This window comes from Leptonotus elevatus, chromosome 19, assembly GCF_054856555.1.
Source record: "Leptonotus elevatus isolate MCC_2025b chromosome 19, RoL_Lele_1.0, whole genome shotgun sequence".
Taxonomy (NCBI): domain Eukaryota; kingdom Metazoa; phylum Chordata; class Actinopteri; order Syngnathiformes; family Syngnathidae; genus Leptonotus; species Leptonotus elevatus.
Window position 1 is genome coordinate 7,954,536 of NC_141257.1, and position 15,905 is coordinate 7,970,440.

Here is a 15,905-nt window from a genome sequence, read left to right on the forward strand (position 1 = left end):
GGGAAAACAATAATAAGAAAAAGTCAAAGGAAATGTTTGAAATATAGAACATTTTATTCCAATTTCTGTCAATGTTTTTGTAATATTTATTAACACTTTACATATTTTCATCCAGTGACAATGAAAAGCTTCCTTAAAATGTTTATTATTTTTCTCTCTCTCGTTTCCCTTGTAAGAAATAGTTCAAGTATAAAAATTCCCAACATTGTCTGATGAATATGAACCAAAAATAAAAATAATAATGATAATAAAGCACAGCTACAATGACTTTACATTCTAGTGGATAAAGCAGCATTTTTACTTTTTTGTTTTTTTTGTTTTCTGCATGCATTTAAATAAAGTTTATCCATTAAAAAAATATCTAACCAATACTAAGCTAAAAAAGAAAAGAAAAGTACAGTGCATTGTATCTTAAATAGCTACTAAATCATTTTTTTGGTTGAGTATGTTAATATATTATAATAATAATAATTATATTAAAACTAAATCTAAAATCAATAACTTATATATATATATATTATATGCCTTGAGATGAGTACACAATAATATTATTAATACAGTACCGCCACTACTACTCTCAAAAAACAAAAACAAAATAAAAAATAAATATTTTAAATAGCAGTTGTCTCTTTGTTTTAAATAGCAGTGGAAAGGCACACTGAGGCAGGCGGTTGCCGGGTAGATTTTTGCTGACACTGGAGGGTTTGGCGGGGCTGGTGGGTGGCCCTGTAAACTCAATCCCCCCTCCCCACCCAAAAAAAAAGCAGGGCCCAGCAGGGGGATTAAAATGTGACAGCTCAACAAATGAGCAACAAGTGATGCGTTCCTGTTCCAGAGTGATCCGCCTGTGCAGGGAGGGGGTAGCGAGGAGGCTCGATGTTGCCACATGCCCCTCCCAGCTCAGCAGCTGTGTTTCTGTCATCGTCTGCAACCTCCATTCATTCCCCAGCATTTTTACTTTTTAGCTTTCGAGTAGATCATGTGGGTTCAAAGTAGCCATCAAATATCCTGGCTGGAGGTCACAATGGCAACAACAGCATTTCGAGTTTTCAACAGCAGGGGAAAACACCCTGGCACAGACGGTGTCCTGGTAGATTTTTTTGCTGGCACTTTTGTGGTTGGTAGGGCTGGTGGGAGGCCCTGTGAACTTGGTCGCCCCCAAGAAGCCACCGCCCACTTTGGGCCGCAGCTGAATGCTAACAATGTGTTTTTTTTGCTTCATTTCTCATCAAAGCTCAACGAACAAGCAACAAGTGATCAATCTGGAGGCTCGGGCCAGCACCCTTCCCAAACCTGCTCCAACTTCCACATTATAGCCAGCCGCCCTTTACGCAGAGTTTGTCCCAGAGAGAAACAGACCCGAAGCAGACAGTTGCCGGGTATATTTTTTCTGATACCGACAGGATTGACGAGCCAAAAATCAATGTGACTGCTCTATTTTTGGAGTTACGAGTGATACATTCTTATCACAAAGAGATCCATCTGGGCCAGCACCCTTGCCCCAACCTTTCAATATAGACCCGCCTTTTATCAACATTTTTGCTAGTTTCTGTTTTAGCTTTGCATAGGTCAAAGGGGACCGGGGTGGCCGTCAAGGATAGCGCCTCAAATGTCCCGACAGGAGGTCATGCTGGAAACAGCTTCATTTTTTCCCTGATTATACAAAAAAAAAAAGAACAACCCTCAGTGTGTGTGACAATAATAAATATACAAAAAAAAAAAGACAGCAATAGGACTTTGAAGGCTTAAGTAACAGGGATTAGTTCCTGCGGTTCCTCTCTAGAAGTAAGCTACGAAAAAGTGATCATTATCATATTTGTACGGCGACTTTTTTCTTGTTTTTGGTTGAAGCACAGCATCTAGAATCCACTTCCCGTTCCTGCTATTGCATGCGGTCAGCTTGCAGCTGCTGAGGCTGATACTGGCCGAAGGCGGCGGCGGCGGCGGCTGCTGCTGCGGCAGAACCCGGGGCGGCGGCGGCAAGGGGCTGCTGGACCGCATAGCCGTACCCCGCGGTGGTCACGTAGCCGGTGGCGGCGGGAGAGGCGGCGTAGGGATACTGCTCGTACGCTGCCGCCGCCGCGCTGACGGCCGAGTACTGAGCGTAGGCTGCTCCGGTGTAGTCGATGTACGGGGAGGTGGCGGGGGCTGGGGCGGCGGCGGCGGTGGGCTGCATGTGCGGGATCACCACGCTGGGCTGCACGAAGGCCTGAGGGTACACGTAGTGCGCCGGGATGCTGCGGGACAAAACCAGACGGTTAGCTTAGCTTGATCGCTACCACACTGCCAAGCAGGAAGTGGAGGTGTCAAAAACAGAAACAAATGACAGGGCACAACCAGAAACAAAACATTTCTGTTGTCATGGCGCCTTCTCCAAAAGGCTAAAATGGCTAAAATGGACTTAAGGGTTTGTAGCACCACCTGTTGCTTTGGCACATGGACTGGGACCTGCATGTTCACATGATCTGGGAGAGGGGGGAAGGTGGGGGTGTGTTGTAGGTGGAGGGGGTGGGGTTGGGTTTAGTGGGGCTTGGGGGGTTTTAGGGTCGGCTTACAGCGGTGGTGTCCGGGTCCGGGACGCAGGCGATGAGCCCCGGCGCAGCATTGTGAAAATGTCAGCCCCACTTTGACAGCTGGACAGTTTTCAAAAAGAGCTGGCGAGGTGGCGGGACTCGGGCGGGGGGCTCACAAGGGGGATGTTTTGATTAAATCAACAACTATGAACAATGAGCACATTCTACCCTCCAGGACGTAGCCTTATCCCACCCCATCCAAGCCCTATTGGGTCTCCTCCCGGACTTCAAAGCAAGAGTGAGCTCACAATGGTTTCACGTTTGATTCAATTAGAACCAGTGTTCATTTAAAACCCCTTTCATGCTGTCTGCAAAATTCAAGTCTTAGCAGGTTTTACTCTGGTTCCACCTCCAAAATGGGGGAAATTCCCAGATTGGCGGTCCATTCAAGAACAGCAACACAGCAAACGTGATTTGCTGAAACCCCTTTCACGCTGTCTGCCAAGACCACGTTTTTTTTAATCAGCTTTTTACAGTTATGGCTCTGATACTACCTCAGAAGAACGGAGACTTCTAGGTTAAGTTTGTACCTCCATTCATGTACAGCTTTTAACCATTTTTTTCCCTCGTTGCTGGACTGTGTGAAAGCTGGCTAGGCGAAATGGGCAGGGACAAAGGTGGGTGTCAAATTTCCGGCTCCAGAGATCAAATGTGGAAGGGAATAGTCGTCACTCTGGAGAGTGGTAGCCTCCAGAGTCTGATACTACCTCCAAAAGTGGAAAATCGCAGATTATCTGAGATAAAGACAGCTTTGAACAAACAATTTCCTCACGTTGCTGGACTTTGTGGAATGGTGGGCAAATTTCTCGACTTTAGGGGTCGAATGGTCTCTGTGTGAAAGGGGATACAAAAAAAAACAGGAACTAACTGCAAAGTGGCAGCTACCTCTGTTACAGCTCTGATACTACCTCCAGAGGTGGAAAACTGTAGGGTCAACTTTGTATTTCTTTTTCTTTTTTTTTCACAAACAATGACCCAGCAAAATCTGGCAAAGAGAGCTTAGAACAGCTCAGAATGGCGGGTGTGGCAGCTTTCAAGGGAATAGCGGAAATCTGGGACCGGCTGTAAAATGGCAGAATCCCGCCTCGTTGCCATTCTGATACCTCCACAGGTGGAAAATCTTAAGGTCAACTTCATACCCACATTCTGTGTCAATGCCCGGGGGGGGGTTTTCGCGCAGGAAAACCCATGAATCATTTGTTCACAGTCCAGCCTTGGGGGAGGTCCACTATTAGGCGGCCCAGAAAAAAAAAGAAAAAAAGGAAAGACTGAAGAGAGCGTTGTGTGTTCAATCTTCTAATTGGAAAATCCTTGGGAACGTCATGTGACAAACGGCGAGCGGCGCTAATGCAACTCAGCTGGACGATGTTACGGCACGCCACAACTCACAAAATTTGGACTGAAATGTTTTCCCCTCACCCAAGTAAGGACAGTGCATACATTTTCAGCCACGATAACAAAAATATTGTGCAACTGTCATAAAAAAAAAAGCATTATAATGTGCAGGTGTACCTAATCAAGTGTCTCGTAAGATCCTGTTTAAAAGGCCGCTGACATTTTTTACTGCTTGAATGAGAGAGACCCTTTGAAACATACACACACACACACACACACACGCACACACACACACGCACACACTGAGCTTCATGCGACTGCAGTGTCAGCATTCGGGGCTTTGTGCCACCACAATGGGCGCGCTTGTTTTCGTTAACACCAAGCGCACCATGTGACCAAAAAGCTCCATCCATCCATCGCAGAGAATAAGAATAAGAGAGAGAGAGAGAGAGAGAGATAGAGAAAGAGATTTGTTTGCAACTTTTGTGTGCACACGCACACAAAAACACACAAATAATAACGTGAAAAACACCAGGGGGGTCGGGGTGAGGGGGCGTCAATCTGCTAGTAACAACAGGAAGATGCTATTATCACATGCAAAGAGTGCACCGTTAACAAAAAGAGACGAAAGCACACAGGAAACACCCCAAAAAACGTCATCAATCCAACTACTGGCGATCGTTACGCTAAGAAAGCACGCAAGTTGGGGAGCTAACAGCACCACTTCATACAACTCCAAAAAGAAAATGAAATTAAAATCACGTACATGCGGATGTCATCACCCTTTTCTCAGATTCTACGCTTTTCAATTAGCCCACAAAGTTTAGCTGTCGGACCAGAGAGAGACACACACACATACACGCACGCACACAACCTTGAGTCAGACTGGAACTTTCTCCACACACATGCATTCACACACACACAATCCAATCTTATAAGATTCTAATTCAATTGTGTTTTTTTAAATTGCATCGACCCGTGGTCATGGATCAGTCTTAACTTACCCGTAAGGCCTTTGGATGAACGCAGGGTGGATTTGAGGGACCCCGAAGGTGAAACCTGCAAATTTCAAACAGATTTAATTATCACCCTAAGGTGTCTGTGAAATATATATTTTGCTGATATGAAGGTAAAAATGTATAGAATAATGATAACGGCACAATTATTTGCAGTACCACTCTGCTGGACTGAGCACCAGGGTTGGCAAAACAATCTTATACAGGAAACCTTGTCAAGTTCAAATGTTGGCTTATTAAAATATGCCCCTCAAGTAGTTTGCAGGTGTGTTTTCAGTTTGCCTAAATACACATACAAATACATAAAATAATAGTTAAGGCAGAATTATTTGTAGTACCACTTTGCTACCAGGTTGAGCAAAACAATCTTACACCTTGTTGAGTTAAAATAGCCAGTTAGTAAAATACGCCCGCATTGCGATTTTAAGGTGTGGATCGTATAAATATCCATAAAAATAATAATAATCAGGAAAAAAATGGGTTAAGACACTGAACCCGGTTGGACCACTGGGTTCGGCAAAACAATCTTACAGGTATTAAACATTGTAGTGGGGTTGGTAAAACAATCTTACACCTTGTAGAGTTAAAACTGTAAATTAATAAAATGCACCTTTTAGGTGTTTTTAAGGTTTTGTTTGCCTAAATATATGTAAAAATACATGAAATAACTATAATTATTTGCAGTATCACGCTGCTAGTCCCAGTAACGGGATCGGCAAAACAATCTTACACATGTAGATTGAAACAATGACTTGTTAAAATATATATGTTTTTCCAAAGATATAGATGTAAAAAATAAATAATATAAGGCCTAAAACACAATTATTTGCAAAGATCTTCTGCTAGGCCAAGTACTGGGATTGACAAAACAATCTTACACCTTGTAGAGTTAAAACTGTGTCCTTTGGGTGTTTTTAAGTTGTGTTGATCTAAATTGACATAAAAATAAATAAAATACTGCATAGGACCCAATCATTGACCAAAGTACTGGAGTCAGCAAAACAATCTTACACCTTGTAGAGTCAAAACAATCAATTAGTAAAGTGCTTTGCCTAAATACACATAAAAATAAATCAAAGGCTGTGACACAATTATTTGAAGTACTGGGGTTGGCAAAACAATTACACATGAAACCAACGCGGGTTCCCACCTGGCTGCATGACTCGAGGCTTGGCCCCCAGGTAGGCCAGGTTGACGTTGGCCTTCCTGCCGTCGATGATGGGGTTGGGGTCCTTGCAGGCCCGGTCGGCGGCCGAGCGGTCCGCCATGGTCACCTGGTTTTTGGGGAATCGGGGGAATGGGAAAACACACGTCGGCCAAGTGAGGTTGTTGTTTACAACTGGCCGGGCTTTGCTGGCTGCAAAGGTTGTCGGGGGAGACGGTACCGCACGTAGAAGCGGCCTATTTGGCTATTTTGGAACGAGAAGTGTGAATTTGAGGATTAATGGTGAGGGAACGCGCCAGGAATTCCTTGGTACGCCTACTGAACAATGCGGCGGGAGCAAAACTGGCAAATCCGTGGATGTCATGTTGTTGTTCTTGTTGATTCTACCTGAGGATCAGCAGTTTTATACTCTCTTGCGTTAGCGTTAATACACACCATTTAAGCTAACGCTAGTTTCTCTGATTCTTTTAAGCTAACATGAGATGTTTTGATATTTTGTAGGTTTTTTTTTATTATCATGCTTTTTAGTGCTGTGACAATGAGCCAAATTTGTCATTCCGCCAATAATCAGCATGTAGGTTATATACAAACATTTGACCTTTTTTTTTTTTTTTTTTTAAACTATCAATTTGATTTCCTTGATGTTAATCACGACCAAGACCCTTTACAATGTATTGTAAAGGGAAAACAAAATCTCATGCGTGGTATTCATTGGACAGGAATATTATATTTTTAAATTCTAGATGTGATTTTTTTTTTATGTGAGAAAAAAAAAAGTTGATGTTGCATCATTTTTAGGGACCCATCCCTAATAGATATAGCATGTATCTTAAATGTTATATTTATGTATTGGGGAGGGGAGGGGAGGGGGGTATTTGTATTATGAAAAACTGTAAACTAATTAAATAAATAAATAAAGTTAACGTATCAGGAAGAAAAAAAAGTAAAATTGATTATATCATCGAGGGCGGAATACTCATTTTATTTAAATGATACAAACATAATCCTCTCAATCAAATATGGATACATGCTTTTATTTTGGTCCCAACCACCACCAAATGCTGAGTACTTTTATTTTAGTTTTCTTTCATAGCGCTGAACGCATCCTTTTCCCACACTTGAGCGACAGTTAAGAATCATCACCTGCACAGTCAATAATAAAGCTTTTACAATGTTTTGCGATGAGACTTTTTCATCTCCTTAGTGCGCAAGCGAGAATGTCGGATGTGATCCTGCGGCATTTTTGCAATCGCCATCAATTCTTGTAATTATTCGGGGGTTCGGGTACTCACAAATCCATAGCCCCGAGACTTGCCGGTCTGCCTGTCGGTGATGACCACGGCCTCCTCGATCTCGCCAAACACCTCAAAGTACTTCCTGAGACTGGAGTCGGTGGTGTGGTAGGGGAGCCCTCCGACGAAGATCTTGGTGTAGGTGGTGTCCTTTTGCGTGGTGTGCATCGTTAATTAAAAAAAAAAAAAGGGGGGTAAATAATGATAATAAATTTTAGAAAAATAAGTTAGTGCAAAGTGTCTTGAGTGTTTGTTGGAAGCCGGAGGAGCAGGAGGAGGAGGAGGGAGTTCCAGCCTGGAGGTAGATGGACGTGGTGGTGGTCAGGGGGCTTCTGCATCAGCATGAGGACAACTCGTGTTTGTCTTCTTCTCTTGTTGGTGCCTCTTCTGCTGGTCCCAAGTGAATGCTCTCTCCCACATGCACAGCGAGCCCACTCCTAAAAAAGAAAAGAGGAGAGAAAAAAGCCCACAACTCCTCCTTTGGGTCAGCCCACAAACAAGCTGAGCAAGCGGGTACTGTCGCTTTAAGCTGGGGATTAAAATCAGACATGTCACGTGACATGTAGCAAAGAATATGCTCTTGGTAAATGAACAATAACATTGTATTTTTTCATAAATGAACATAAAAGGGTCCCCTCAAACTGTACTGTAGTCACCAAGAGGAAACAGCGCCATCTTGTGTCCGACTTGACTAATGACATGCCGTCTTCATGTGAGATCATAACAAAAAAAAAGTGCAGTCCATTTTGTTATCCTTTTATTGGTCCAATATTTACATCGCAAGGCTTAATAAGTGCAATCAACAACAGCCTCACATTCTGATAAATGTACCAATTAACTGCTGATTGGTAACGTGAAAGCAGTTCTGGAAAAATGTGTAATCAGGTAAGGATGATAAGAGGAGGCAAACCAGCAATCAAAAAATGTGATATAAATCTAGTATTGCTATTCAACTGCTTGATACCAAGAAAGAAGAAATCCTTCTCACCATGTGACTGACGATTTCATACAAATCAAACGGACAAAAAGTTCAAGACAGAAAGAAGAAAGCAACCTGTGGAACTCAAATAAATCACCAATACACCAACAGGAACGTCAGAATTGAAAAATTCTCTCTCTGTTTTCAAATCCAAGCACTTGGACGGAGACGTCTCTGTCGTGTCCCGACACCTGCACGAAGACGAGCACAGCAAATGGTGGACATGAATCCAGAGTCCAAGAACACGTGGAGTCCGCGTCAGCTCACTCACCGTGTGACGTCACGAGGAACTGGTCCCGGAATGGGCCTCGGGAACCGACTCGGAAGCGGGTTCGGCATCAGGCTCGGAAACGGACTTTGAGGCCGGCTCGGCATCGGGCTCGGAAGCGTCAGCAGCTGCGGGACGCAAAGATAGCGAGAGATGTGGAGCGTTTTTTCGCAAAGGTGGACATCGGACCCGGACAGGACTGCGAAGACGTTTGACTTACAAGCTGGAGCGTAGTCGGCTGCAAGGAAGAAAAGAGGAAGAAAGTTGCGACTTGTGATCCCGAATGTTGCCGGCAGGCAGGCCAACATTTGCGTCCCTCACCTGGTGGGCTTTTGTAGCGCCTGACGAGGAGCACGAGCAGCGGCGCCAGCAGAGCGAGGAGCGCCAAGGGGACAACAACGGCCAGCGTCACCTTAGTGGCGTCTTCCTCTTGACCAGACGTGAGAAGGAAGACGTGTGAATGACACGCAAGGATCACGTGCGTGCGTGCGTGCGTGCGTGCGTGCGTGCGTTACCGTGGTTACTCAGGATGCTTCTTCTGTCCAGCTTGGTGACCATGTCGTCCTTGACGCCGGCCAGCTGGAAGACGCATTCGTAGCGGCCCTCCGCGTCGGCCGGAAGCTCCGCTTTCAGGTGGGCCGTCGTCTGGAAGGTTCCGTCGTGGTTGGGGAGGAGCTCTCCCATCTCCACGTCCTCGTGGAGCTCCTCGCCGTCCTTCCTCCAAAACAGGGCGGACGCCGCCGGGTAGAAACCGCTGGCGTGGCACGTGATCGGCGACGAAGGCGTCTTCTGCAGCAGCGACACCACCGGCAGCTCTGCCGGGCAAGGGATGGAGAAAATGTGTGAGAGGAACAAAGAAGGAAAGAATGAAAGGTGGGGAGAAAGTGGCAGATGGAGTGGATGTGTGAGAGGAGAAAAATGTAAAGAATAACAGATGGAGAAAATTTGTGGGAGAATGACAGACAGAGAGAAGGTGTGAGAGGAGAAAGATATAGAGGATGTGTGTGAGGACCAAAGACGGAAAACAAGCGTGAGAAGATGACAGGTAAAGTGAATGTATGAGAGGACCAAAGAAGGAAGGAACAAAAGATGAAGAGAACAGAAGAGGAGAGAGAAAGTGGGAGAATGACAGAGACACTCTAAGAGAGGACAAACTTGAAGAGTAATGTGAGAGGACCAAAAACGGAAAGCATGTGTGAGAAGAGAAAAGATGGAGAGAAAGTGAGTGGATGACAGATGGAGAACAAGTTTAAGAGGAGAAACCATGGAGAGCAAGTCAACTCAGAAAGAGAACAGAGATTATGTGAAAGGAAGAAATATAGCCATTATGTGTGAGAGGACAAAAGATAGAGACAATGTTTGAGAGGGGAAATCAAGTGTATAGAGATGTGTGTGAGGGGAATAAAGATATAATGTGTATCAAGGAAAAATGTAGAAAGATGGAGAGATGACAAAAGGCGGAAGAGAACAAGATGGAGAGAAAGTGAGAGGATAATGAATGAAGAGAACATGAGTGAAGACCAAAGATGGAGAGCATGTGTGAGAAACAGATGGATAGAATGTGTAAGAGCAGAACAATGTCCAGAAGAGGATCCAATATGAGAACAAACGTGTGATGGAAAGATGGAGAGAATGTGTGGAAATGAGGAAAGTTGGAGTGCAAGATGATGAAATTAGTGAGAGGAAATTGAGAACATTCGAGGTGAGGAAAATGGAGAATGTGTGAGAGGGGCAAGGCGAGAGTGCATGTTGCCATGTCAGCCATGCTCCTCCAGGGGGCGTGCTGGTACCTGTTCTCATCAGGAAGTCCCTCCCATAGCTCACATACTTCTTCAAGTAAGAAGGACAAATCTCAGAGTAAAAATGCTTCCTGTATTGATTCCAGGCGTCGTCTTGGTCCCACTTGTGTTTGGTGGCGACAGCTTGCGGCTTAACTGCGATCCATCTCAGTGTCGACAACTCAAACGAGATGAAGTCTTCGCCGTCGTAACTGTAGTGTTCCCAACCGTCAACCTCGTCAGTCTCGTCGTCCCATTCGCAGCCAAACATCCACTGCATCATGTGAACACCTGACACGCACACAAACACACAAACACACAAACACACAAACACACAAACACACAAACACACAAACACACAAAGCAACCTTACTTCTGCACGTCCGACTCGAGTACGTGTGTGTGTGAATAGTTAAAGCAAAAAGTATTCACACATGAAATGTTTATGTTAGAAAGTTGAATGTAAACAAACCTCCAGTTTGGTTGAAGCGCTCTCTCAATCTTTCAATGTTGACTTTGTAGACCTGCTCACTACCAATATTGATCCGTGTCTGTGTCTCCCAGTAGTGCGGATCGTCGTCAGTGATTTTGTTCATCCAGTCCTGTTTGGCTTTTGCTTTCCTGCTCTTGCTGTCGTAACGAGCAATCTGAACGCCGTCAACATAACCAACACTCAAGAACGATGGCAAGTTTGGAATGTGAGAGGACGCAGTTGTGAAATATTTGAGCGTGTGAACCACTGAAAGAGAAAACAAAAACATTTTGTTCGTTTGACGTCCAAACTATTGACATCTTTTTGGGGAAATCATTGTTTTTATTGTTGTTAAAACACATATTTGTCTTTTGCATTCATTTCAATACATTGATTGATTTCAGCTCATTCTTACACACAAACCAAACAAACGCTTCATTAATTAAGTTTGCTTATTAATCCTTTATTACACAGACATTGCTATTTTGTATGTACAGTGTTGCCTCGTTTCTCGCCTGTGTTACGTTCCCGTTAATTTTATTTTATTTTCCGTTAATTATATATATATATATATTTTGTTTATTTATATATGTTTTTTCTTTTTGGTATGATTTTTATTATATGAATGCTTTTTAATTCGTCATATGTGTTCTTTTTTTCATTTACAGTCATTTATCATTAAAACTTTTTTTTATTTGCTTATACAAGACAGTATATAATTTTTTTGTTTATTCTAAATGTTTTTTCGTTCATACAAAATGTCGTCATTTATTATACAGTATTTAAATTAAGTATATTTAAGAGGAGATTATTTATGTTGATGAAATATTCCAATACAACCTTTACAAGTTTGGAATGTGAGCGAGTGAATCGGTCAAAGCAAAAACAAAAACATTTGGTTTGTTTGCTGTCCACAAATTTTGGACTGTCAATATTTGAAATGATTTTGTATTCCAAATTAATTCTAAAACATCTTTTTTTTTTTTTATAGGAAACGTTTAAGACACTAAACTTTTGTGTTCTTTTAAATTAAGTGAATGATAATTAAAGTTGATTTTTACAAACTTTTCGATGGATAAGTCAAGAACAGACAATCAGAATTCATTAATTTTGACGACTTCTATTTGCCAGACATGTTAAAATTTGAATACACTTGTCGAACACGTTTGCTATCTATCTCCTCTACGGTATATTTAATCAATAGATGACATATTTTGCATATTTCAGTTGATTATTTGCAGTTCAAGTGTTGCTTCCTTCAACTAAGACGTGAACAATTGGGAGAGTCAACTTGTGCACTTACCAGGCGTCACGCTGTGGATTTGCACAACCACCACAAACAATCCCAACAAGTTCATCTTCCACATCTTTTGCTCCTTTCGGTCCCGCGTCAAAGCAAACCAGAAGACGCCGCTCAAATACCCGTCGATGACGTCACTTGAAAGAATGGCGTCCTTTTGCGCCTCAAATCAAGTCGAGTGTGCGTAAGAAGAGATGAAAAACAGCACAAGTGTTTTTGGCTGAAACAGCGACGCTCTCCTTCCTGCTGCTCGGGAACCGTTAAGACAAGGAAGTGCTCCTTTCGGGGAAATCACGTGACCACAGACTTGGTGACGTCAGCCACGCAGCAGCGCCTACAAACAAATACAGACACATTTCACTTGAAACCAGGATTTACAAACAAAACCAAAAAGCTGTATTAAAGGCAAAGTGAGAAAACTTGCCAGTGATGTTTATTTTGGTCATTTCCAAGCTAAGCTTTGAATAATAAACTGTTTATCAGACGCGACCTGAACGCTTTAAACAGAAAGCGGCAAAGGTCAAGTTTCTTGGCGTGAGACGCACAATTGATGACACGCCAACGAGAACAACAGCTCGGATTCGCATTCAGGTGTGCAAAGAAAACAAGATTTGCAGATCTTTTCCAAATGGATTCGTACCGCTTTCGATTGTAAAGAGATATACTGAATGAAATGAAAAAAACAAAAGTAACAATTGAAAATAAAAACAAATACAATCAAGTACAAATAATACAATCCAATTGAATAGAATTAAAATGAATTAAATTTAAACAATAATAATAAATGAGATCAAATAAATATAAAATGTAAAATAAAAAACAATAAAATTCAAATAATTATAATGCAAATAATAGCAAATATATCAAAATGGAAAAAACATGAAAAATAAAATGGCAAAAATAATTTAAAAATAAATGAAAGCACAAAACACCAGAATTAAATGAAATAGGATTTTAATAAATACATTTTGTGGTCTATATACAAGGAACACAAATTCTTACATTACAAAGAAAAAAAATCACTCAAAAATATTTTATATAATATAACAAATGTTATTCACCGTTTTAAAGTGTAAAAAAAATACTTTGAAACATGATTTCAATTCAAAAATAAATGAATAAAAAAAAAACTAATTAGAATTGAGACACAATGGATTTTAAAAAATGGAGTTTGATGTTGTGAAGGAAGAAAGACTTCGGCATCGTCACCTCGTCCTCTTGGTTGAAAAAATCTCCTTGTCGTCTCCTCGCTGGAAGCTGGAGTCGCCCTCCAGCTCCCCCGAAGCCGAGAGGAGCTCAGCCACCTCCATCAGCGTGGACTCCTCATCATCACGGCGCTCGTCTCCCGCGCTTTCTCCTCTCTCGGGTGCTTGTTGCACGCGTTCGAAGGCGGCGGCTCGCTGCATGCGGGCCGATTTGCTCCTCAAACGGGCCATCAGCTCGTCTTCCCGTGACTGAAAACACAAGCGGACACGTCATTTACAAAACTGAAGGTTGGCTCTTAACGTGGAACCTACAGTGATTAGAAAAAGTCTACACACCCCTGTTCAAATGATTTTGTGATGGGGGGGAAAAAATGAAACCAAGACTTGAAAACTTTTTCCACAGTTAAAGTATAACCTTTAAAGCTCAACTGGAAAAAAGGGGGAGAAAAAACACCGCTGGAGATAATGTGGTTGCAAAAGAGTGCACACCCTCTTACAACTGGAGATGCGGCTGTTGAATCAACAAACATTCCATCTCGTGTTAAATGGGAAACACATGCCACCATTTCAATTTTAACTAACAGTACACCAGATCAAATTGACATGTTCTAGTAGGCTTTTGATGACTTTTTTTTGTGTTGCTTTCTAGCAGGTGTTGTGCTAGGAACCTTGCGTCTGTCGTTGGTGAGCCGCATCTTCTCCTCCATCTCCTCCTTGCTTGGCAGACGTTTGACCCTGAGGGACTCCAGTCTGGCGGGGGGCCGTCGTCTGATACCATCGCTGTCGTCCAGCTAACACACACACACAAATATGTAATGGAACCATTTTTTTATACTGTACATATGACTTTTTGTCTCATAAACTCACTTTATTTATTTTCAAATGGTGGTCCCATATAGTATAATTACATTTACACATTAAGATATATTAAATCCATGGGAAAATATGAAGTGAAACAATGTTTCAGCCATCGTTCCCGTTTGAGTCACTTGTTACTAGGCAGATTTTGCGGCTTTCTCACATACATCACAAGTTAAGAATAAAGAGATAAGATACCCTCAAGAACGAACACATTTTCTCCAATTGTGCCTGATCTCGGGGTCACCGCCCCATGTCTACCCACCAAGATGGTGTAGGCCTGCCCGGAGGCCGTCTCTCTACTGGGTTTCACCGGGACGATCCCCTCATTCTGCAACTCTTCCAGGATATCGCCGGACATGGGGCGCTCTTGCATCGGGACGTCCCGCCCCATTAAGCCAGGGGGCTTCACGGGCACCTCGCCGGGTAAAGTCTCGCCATACTCCACCACGCCACTATCCTCGGTCAGTTTGGACACAGCCGAGTCGCCGCGGTTGCATCTGCTTCTCGGGTCGTCCTGGTGACAGAGCACACAGTGATAGCTACTGTACTTACCTTCCAATTTTGTCTGTAAAACACAGAACTATTTGGCTGAAAAACACAATCAATGCTTCGTGTGTGTGTTGAGTTGCAGTTGAGAATCGATGCTAATTTCTGTTAGCGCATCGATGGCATTTCACATTATACATTAAGCATTAAGCTATTGATTTTGTGTTTTAAAAAAAAAAAGTGCTAGTTGGCAATATGTACATGGTTAGGTTTATATATTTTTGGGAAACTATGCCGTGAGTTTTTGACCTCTTAAGTTATTTTTAACATTCGCATGACAAAAAAAAAAGAAGCATTTATTCCCAAGTGCCACAGAGGGGGGCGGGGTTAACTTTTTTTCCTTACCTCGTCCGTGGGTCGTAAAGGTTGGACCACCGTGGTGGCGCTAGAGCCGCCGCATCCCATATTATCCGCTTCAGACGTCCATGGAATGGACACAAGCTCGGTTAGCGACACTTCAGTATTTCTTCTTGTCCTGTGTGAGAAAAAAAGTGCCCGACGCGTTCACGGCGACATTCCTTCACGCAGACCCCACACCGAGCTTGTAGCTTAGCGTTGCTATGGCCGGTTGCTACAATAAATCTGACCCGTTTCAAAAGGAGCCACCCGGGGCAAGACACTGCATAGTGAAGTCACGATGACTGGATGGCCGTCCACCGTTACAGAAAACAAGATGTACAAGAAACCCACCTACAAAAATCTGAAGAAAAATTACTTATTGATAAGAATTTTAGCCAAGCGTACTCTGCCCCTTATAACAGTAGACAAAGGGGAGTCTGTATACTCATACATAAGAATTTACTCTTTACTCTAAATAATCCAATAACAGACCCAGAGGGCCGATACATTATTATTCAGGTGACTATATTTAATAAAATATATACATTTGGTAATTGATATGCCCCTAATAGTGATGATCCGGCCTTTTTCCATGAATTTTTCTCTAAGCTGTTTGAATTAGCAGCGAACTCTACTATTATTATTGGAGGAGACTTTAACACAGTCTTAAATCCATTAATAGATCGTTCTAATAAAACAACATGTATAAGGCGATCACAATCTACAAAAGTAATAGGGGAATATATGATGACTTTGGCCTCGTCGACAGCAGGAGA

General features: G+C 42.7%; 3 protein-coding genes across 4 annotated transcripts; all 3 read right to left on the reverse strand.

The window, feature by feature from the left end:
- Positions 1 to 33: 33 nt before the first annotated feature.
- On the reverse strand, positions 34 to 7,889 carry rbm24a (RNA binding motif protein 24a). Its single transcript, XM_086062256.1, has 4 exons — positions 7,382 to 7,889; positions 6,075 to 6,198; positions 4,913 to 4,967; positions 34 to 2,237 (listed from the first exon to the last, which is right to left on the reverse strand). Exons 1-4 carry the CDS (start codon positions 7,547 to 7,549, stop codon positions 1,883 to 1,885), a joined length of 702 nt encoding a protein of 233 aa, XP_085918382.1. The 5' UTR covers positions 7,550 to 7,889; the 3' UTR covers positions 34 to 1,882.
- A 232-nt stretch (positions 7,890 to 8,121) lies between these two features.
- LOC147157736 (major histocompatibility complex class I-related protein 1-like) lies at positions 8,122 to 12,450 on the reverse strand. Of its 2 annotated transcripts, XM_086062255.1 has the most exons (8): positions 12,182 to 12,450; positions 10,879 to 11,145; positions 10,419 to 10,697; positions 9,144 to 9,443; positions 8,950 to 9,057; positions 8,849 to 8,866; positions 8,632 to 8,756; positions 8,405 to 8,551 (listed from the first exon to the last, which is right to left on the reverse strand). In XM_086062255.1, exons 1-7 carry the CDS (start codon positions 12,243 to 12,245, stop codon positions 8,641 to 8,643), a joined length of 1,152 nt encoding a protein of 383 aa, XP_085918381.1. In that variant the 5' UTR covers positions 12,246 to 12,450; the 3' UTR covers positions 8,405 to 8,551; positions 8,632 to 8,640. The 2 variants fall into 2 exon arrangements, with proteins under 2 accessions (XP_085918380.1, XP_085918381.1); XM_086062254.1 differs by having other exon boundaries at positions 8,122 to 8,551; positions 8,849 to 9,057.
- A 900-nt stretch (positions 12,451 to 13,350) lies between these two features.
- On the reverse strand, positions 13,351 to 15,260 carry LOC147157737 (stathmin domain-containing protein 1-like). Its single transcript, XM_086062257.1, has 4 exons — positions 15,136 to 15,260; positions 14,507 to 14,758; positions 14,052 to 14,174; positions 13,351 to 13,632 (listed from the first exon to the last, which is right to left on the reverse strand). Exons 1-4 carry the CDS (start codon positions 15,193 to 15,195, stop codon positions 13,384 to 13,386), a joined length of 684 nt encoding a protein of 227 aa, XP_085918383.1. The 5' UTR covers positions 15,196 to 15,260; the 3' UTR covers positions 13,351 to 13,383.
- Between the last annotated feature and the right edge of the window lie 645 nt (positions 15,261 to 15,905).

Excerpts from the sequence above, each read along its gene's own strand:
- rbm24a (XM_086062256.1), bottom strand. The coding sequence starts at position 7,549 with ATGCACACCACGCAAAAGGACACCACCTACACCAAGATCTTCGTCGGA. Across the intron at positions 6,199-7,381 it reads AGTCTCGGGGCTATGGATTT|GTGACCATGGCGGACCGCTC; the intron begins GTGAGTACCCGA and ends CCCAAAAACCAG. Across the intron at positions 4,968-6,074 it reads GCCTCGAGTCATGCAGCCAG|GTTTCACCTTCGGGGTCCCT; the intron begins GTGGGAACCCGC and ends TGAAATTTGCAG.
- LOC147157736 (XM_086062254.1), bottom strand. The coding sequence starts at position 12,245 with ATGTGGAAGATGAACTTGTTGGGATTGTTTGTGGTGGTTGTGCAAATC. Across the intron at positions 9,444-10,418 it reads GGACTTCCTGATGAGAACAG|AGCTGCCGGTGGTGTCGCTG; the intron begins GTACCAGCACGC and ends CTTGCCCGGCAG. Across the intron at positions 8,757-8,848 it reads AGCCGACTACGCTCCAGCTT|CTGCTGACGCTTCCGAGCCC; the intron begins GTAAGTCAAACG and ends TGCGTCCCGCAG.
- LOC147157737 (XM_086062257.1), bottom strand. The coding sequence starts at position 15,195 with ATGGGATGCGGCGGCTCTAGCGCCACCACGGTGGTCCAACCTTTACGA. Across the intron at positions 14,175-14,506 it reads GGCAGGCCTACACCATCTTG|CTGGACGACAGCGATGGTAT; the intron begins GTGGGTAGACAT and ends TGTGTGTGTTAG. Across the intron at positions 13,633-14,051 it reads TCACCAACGACAGACGCAAG|TCACGGGAAGACGAGCTGAT; the intron begins GTTCCTAGCACA and ends TTGTGTTTTCAG.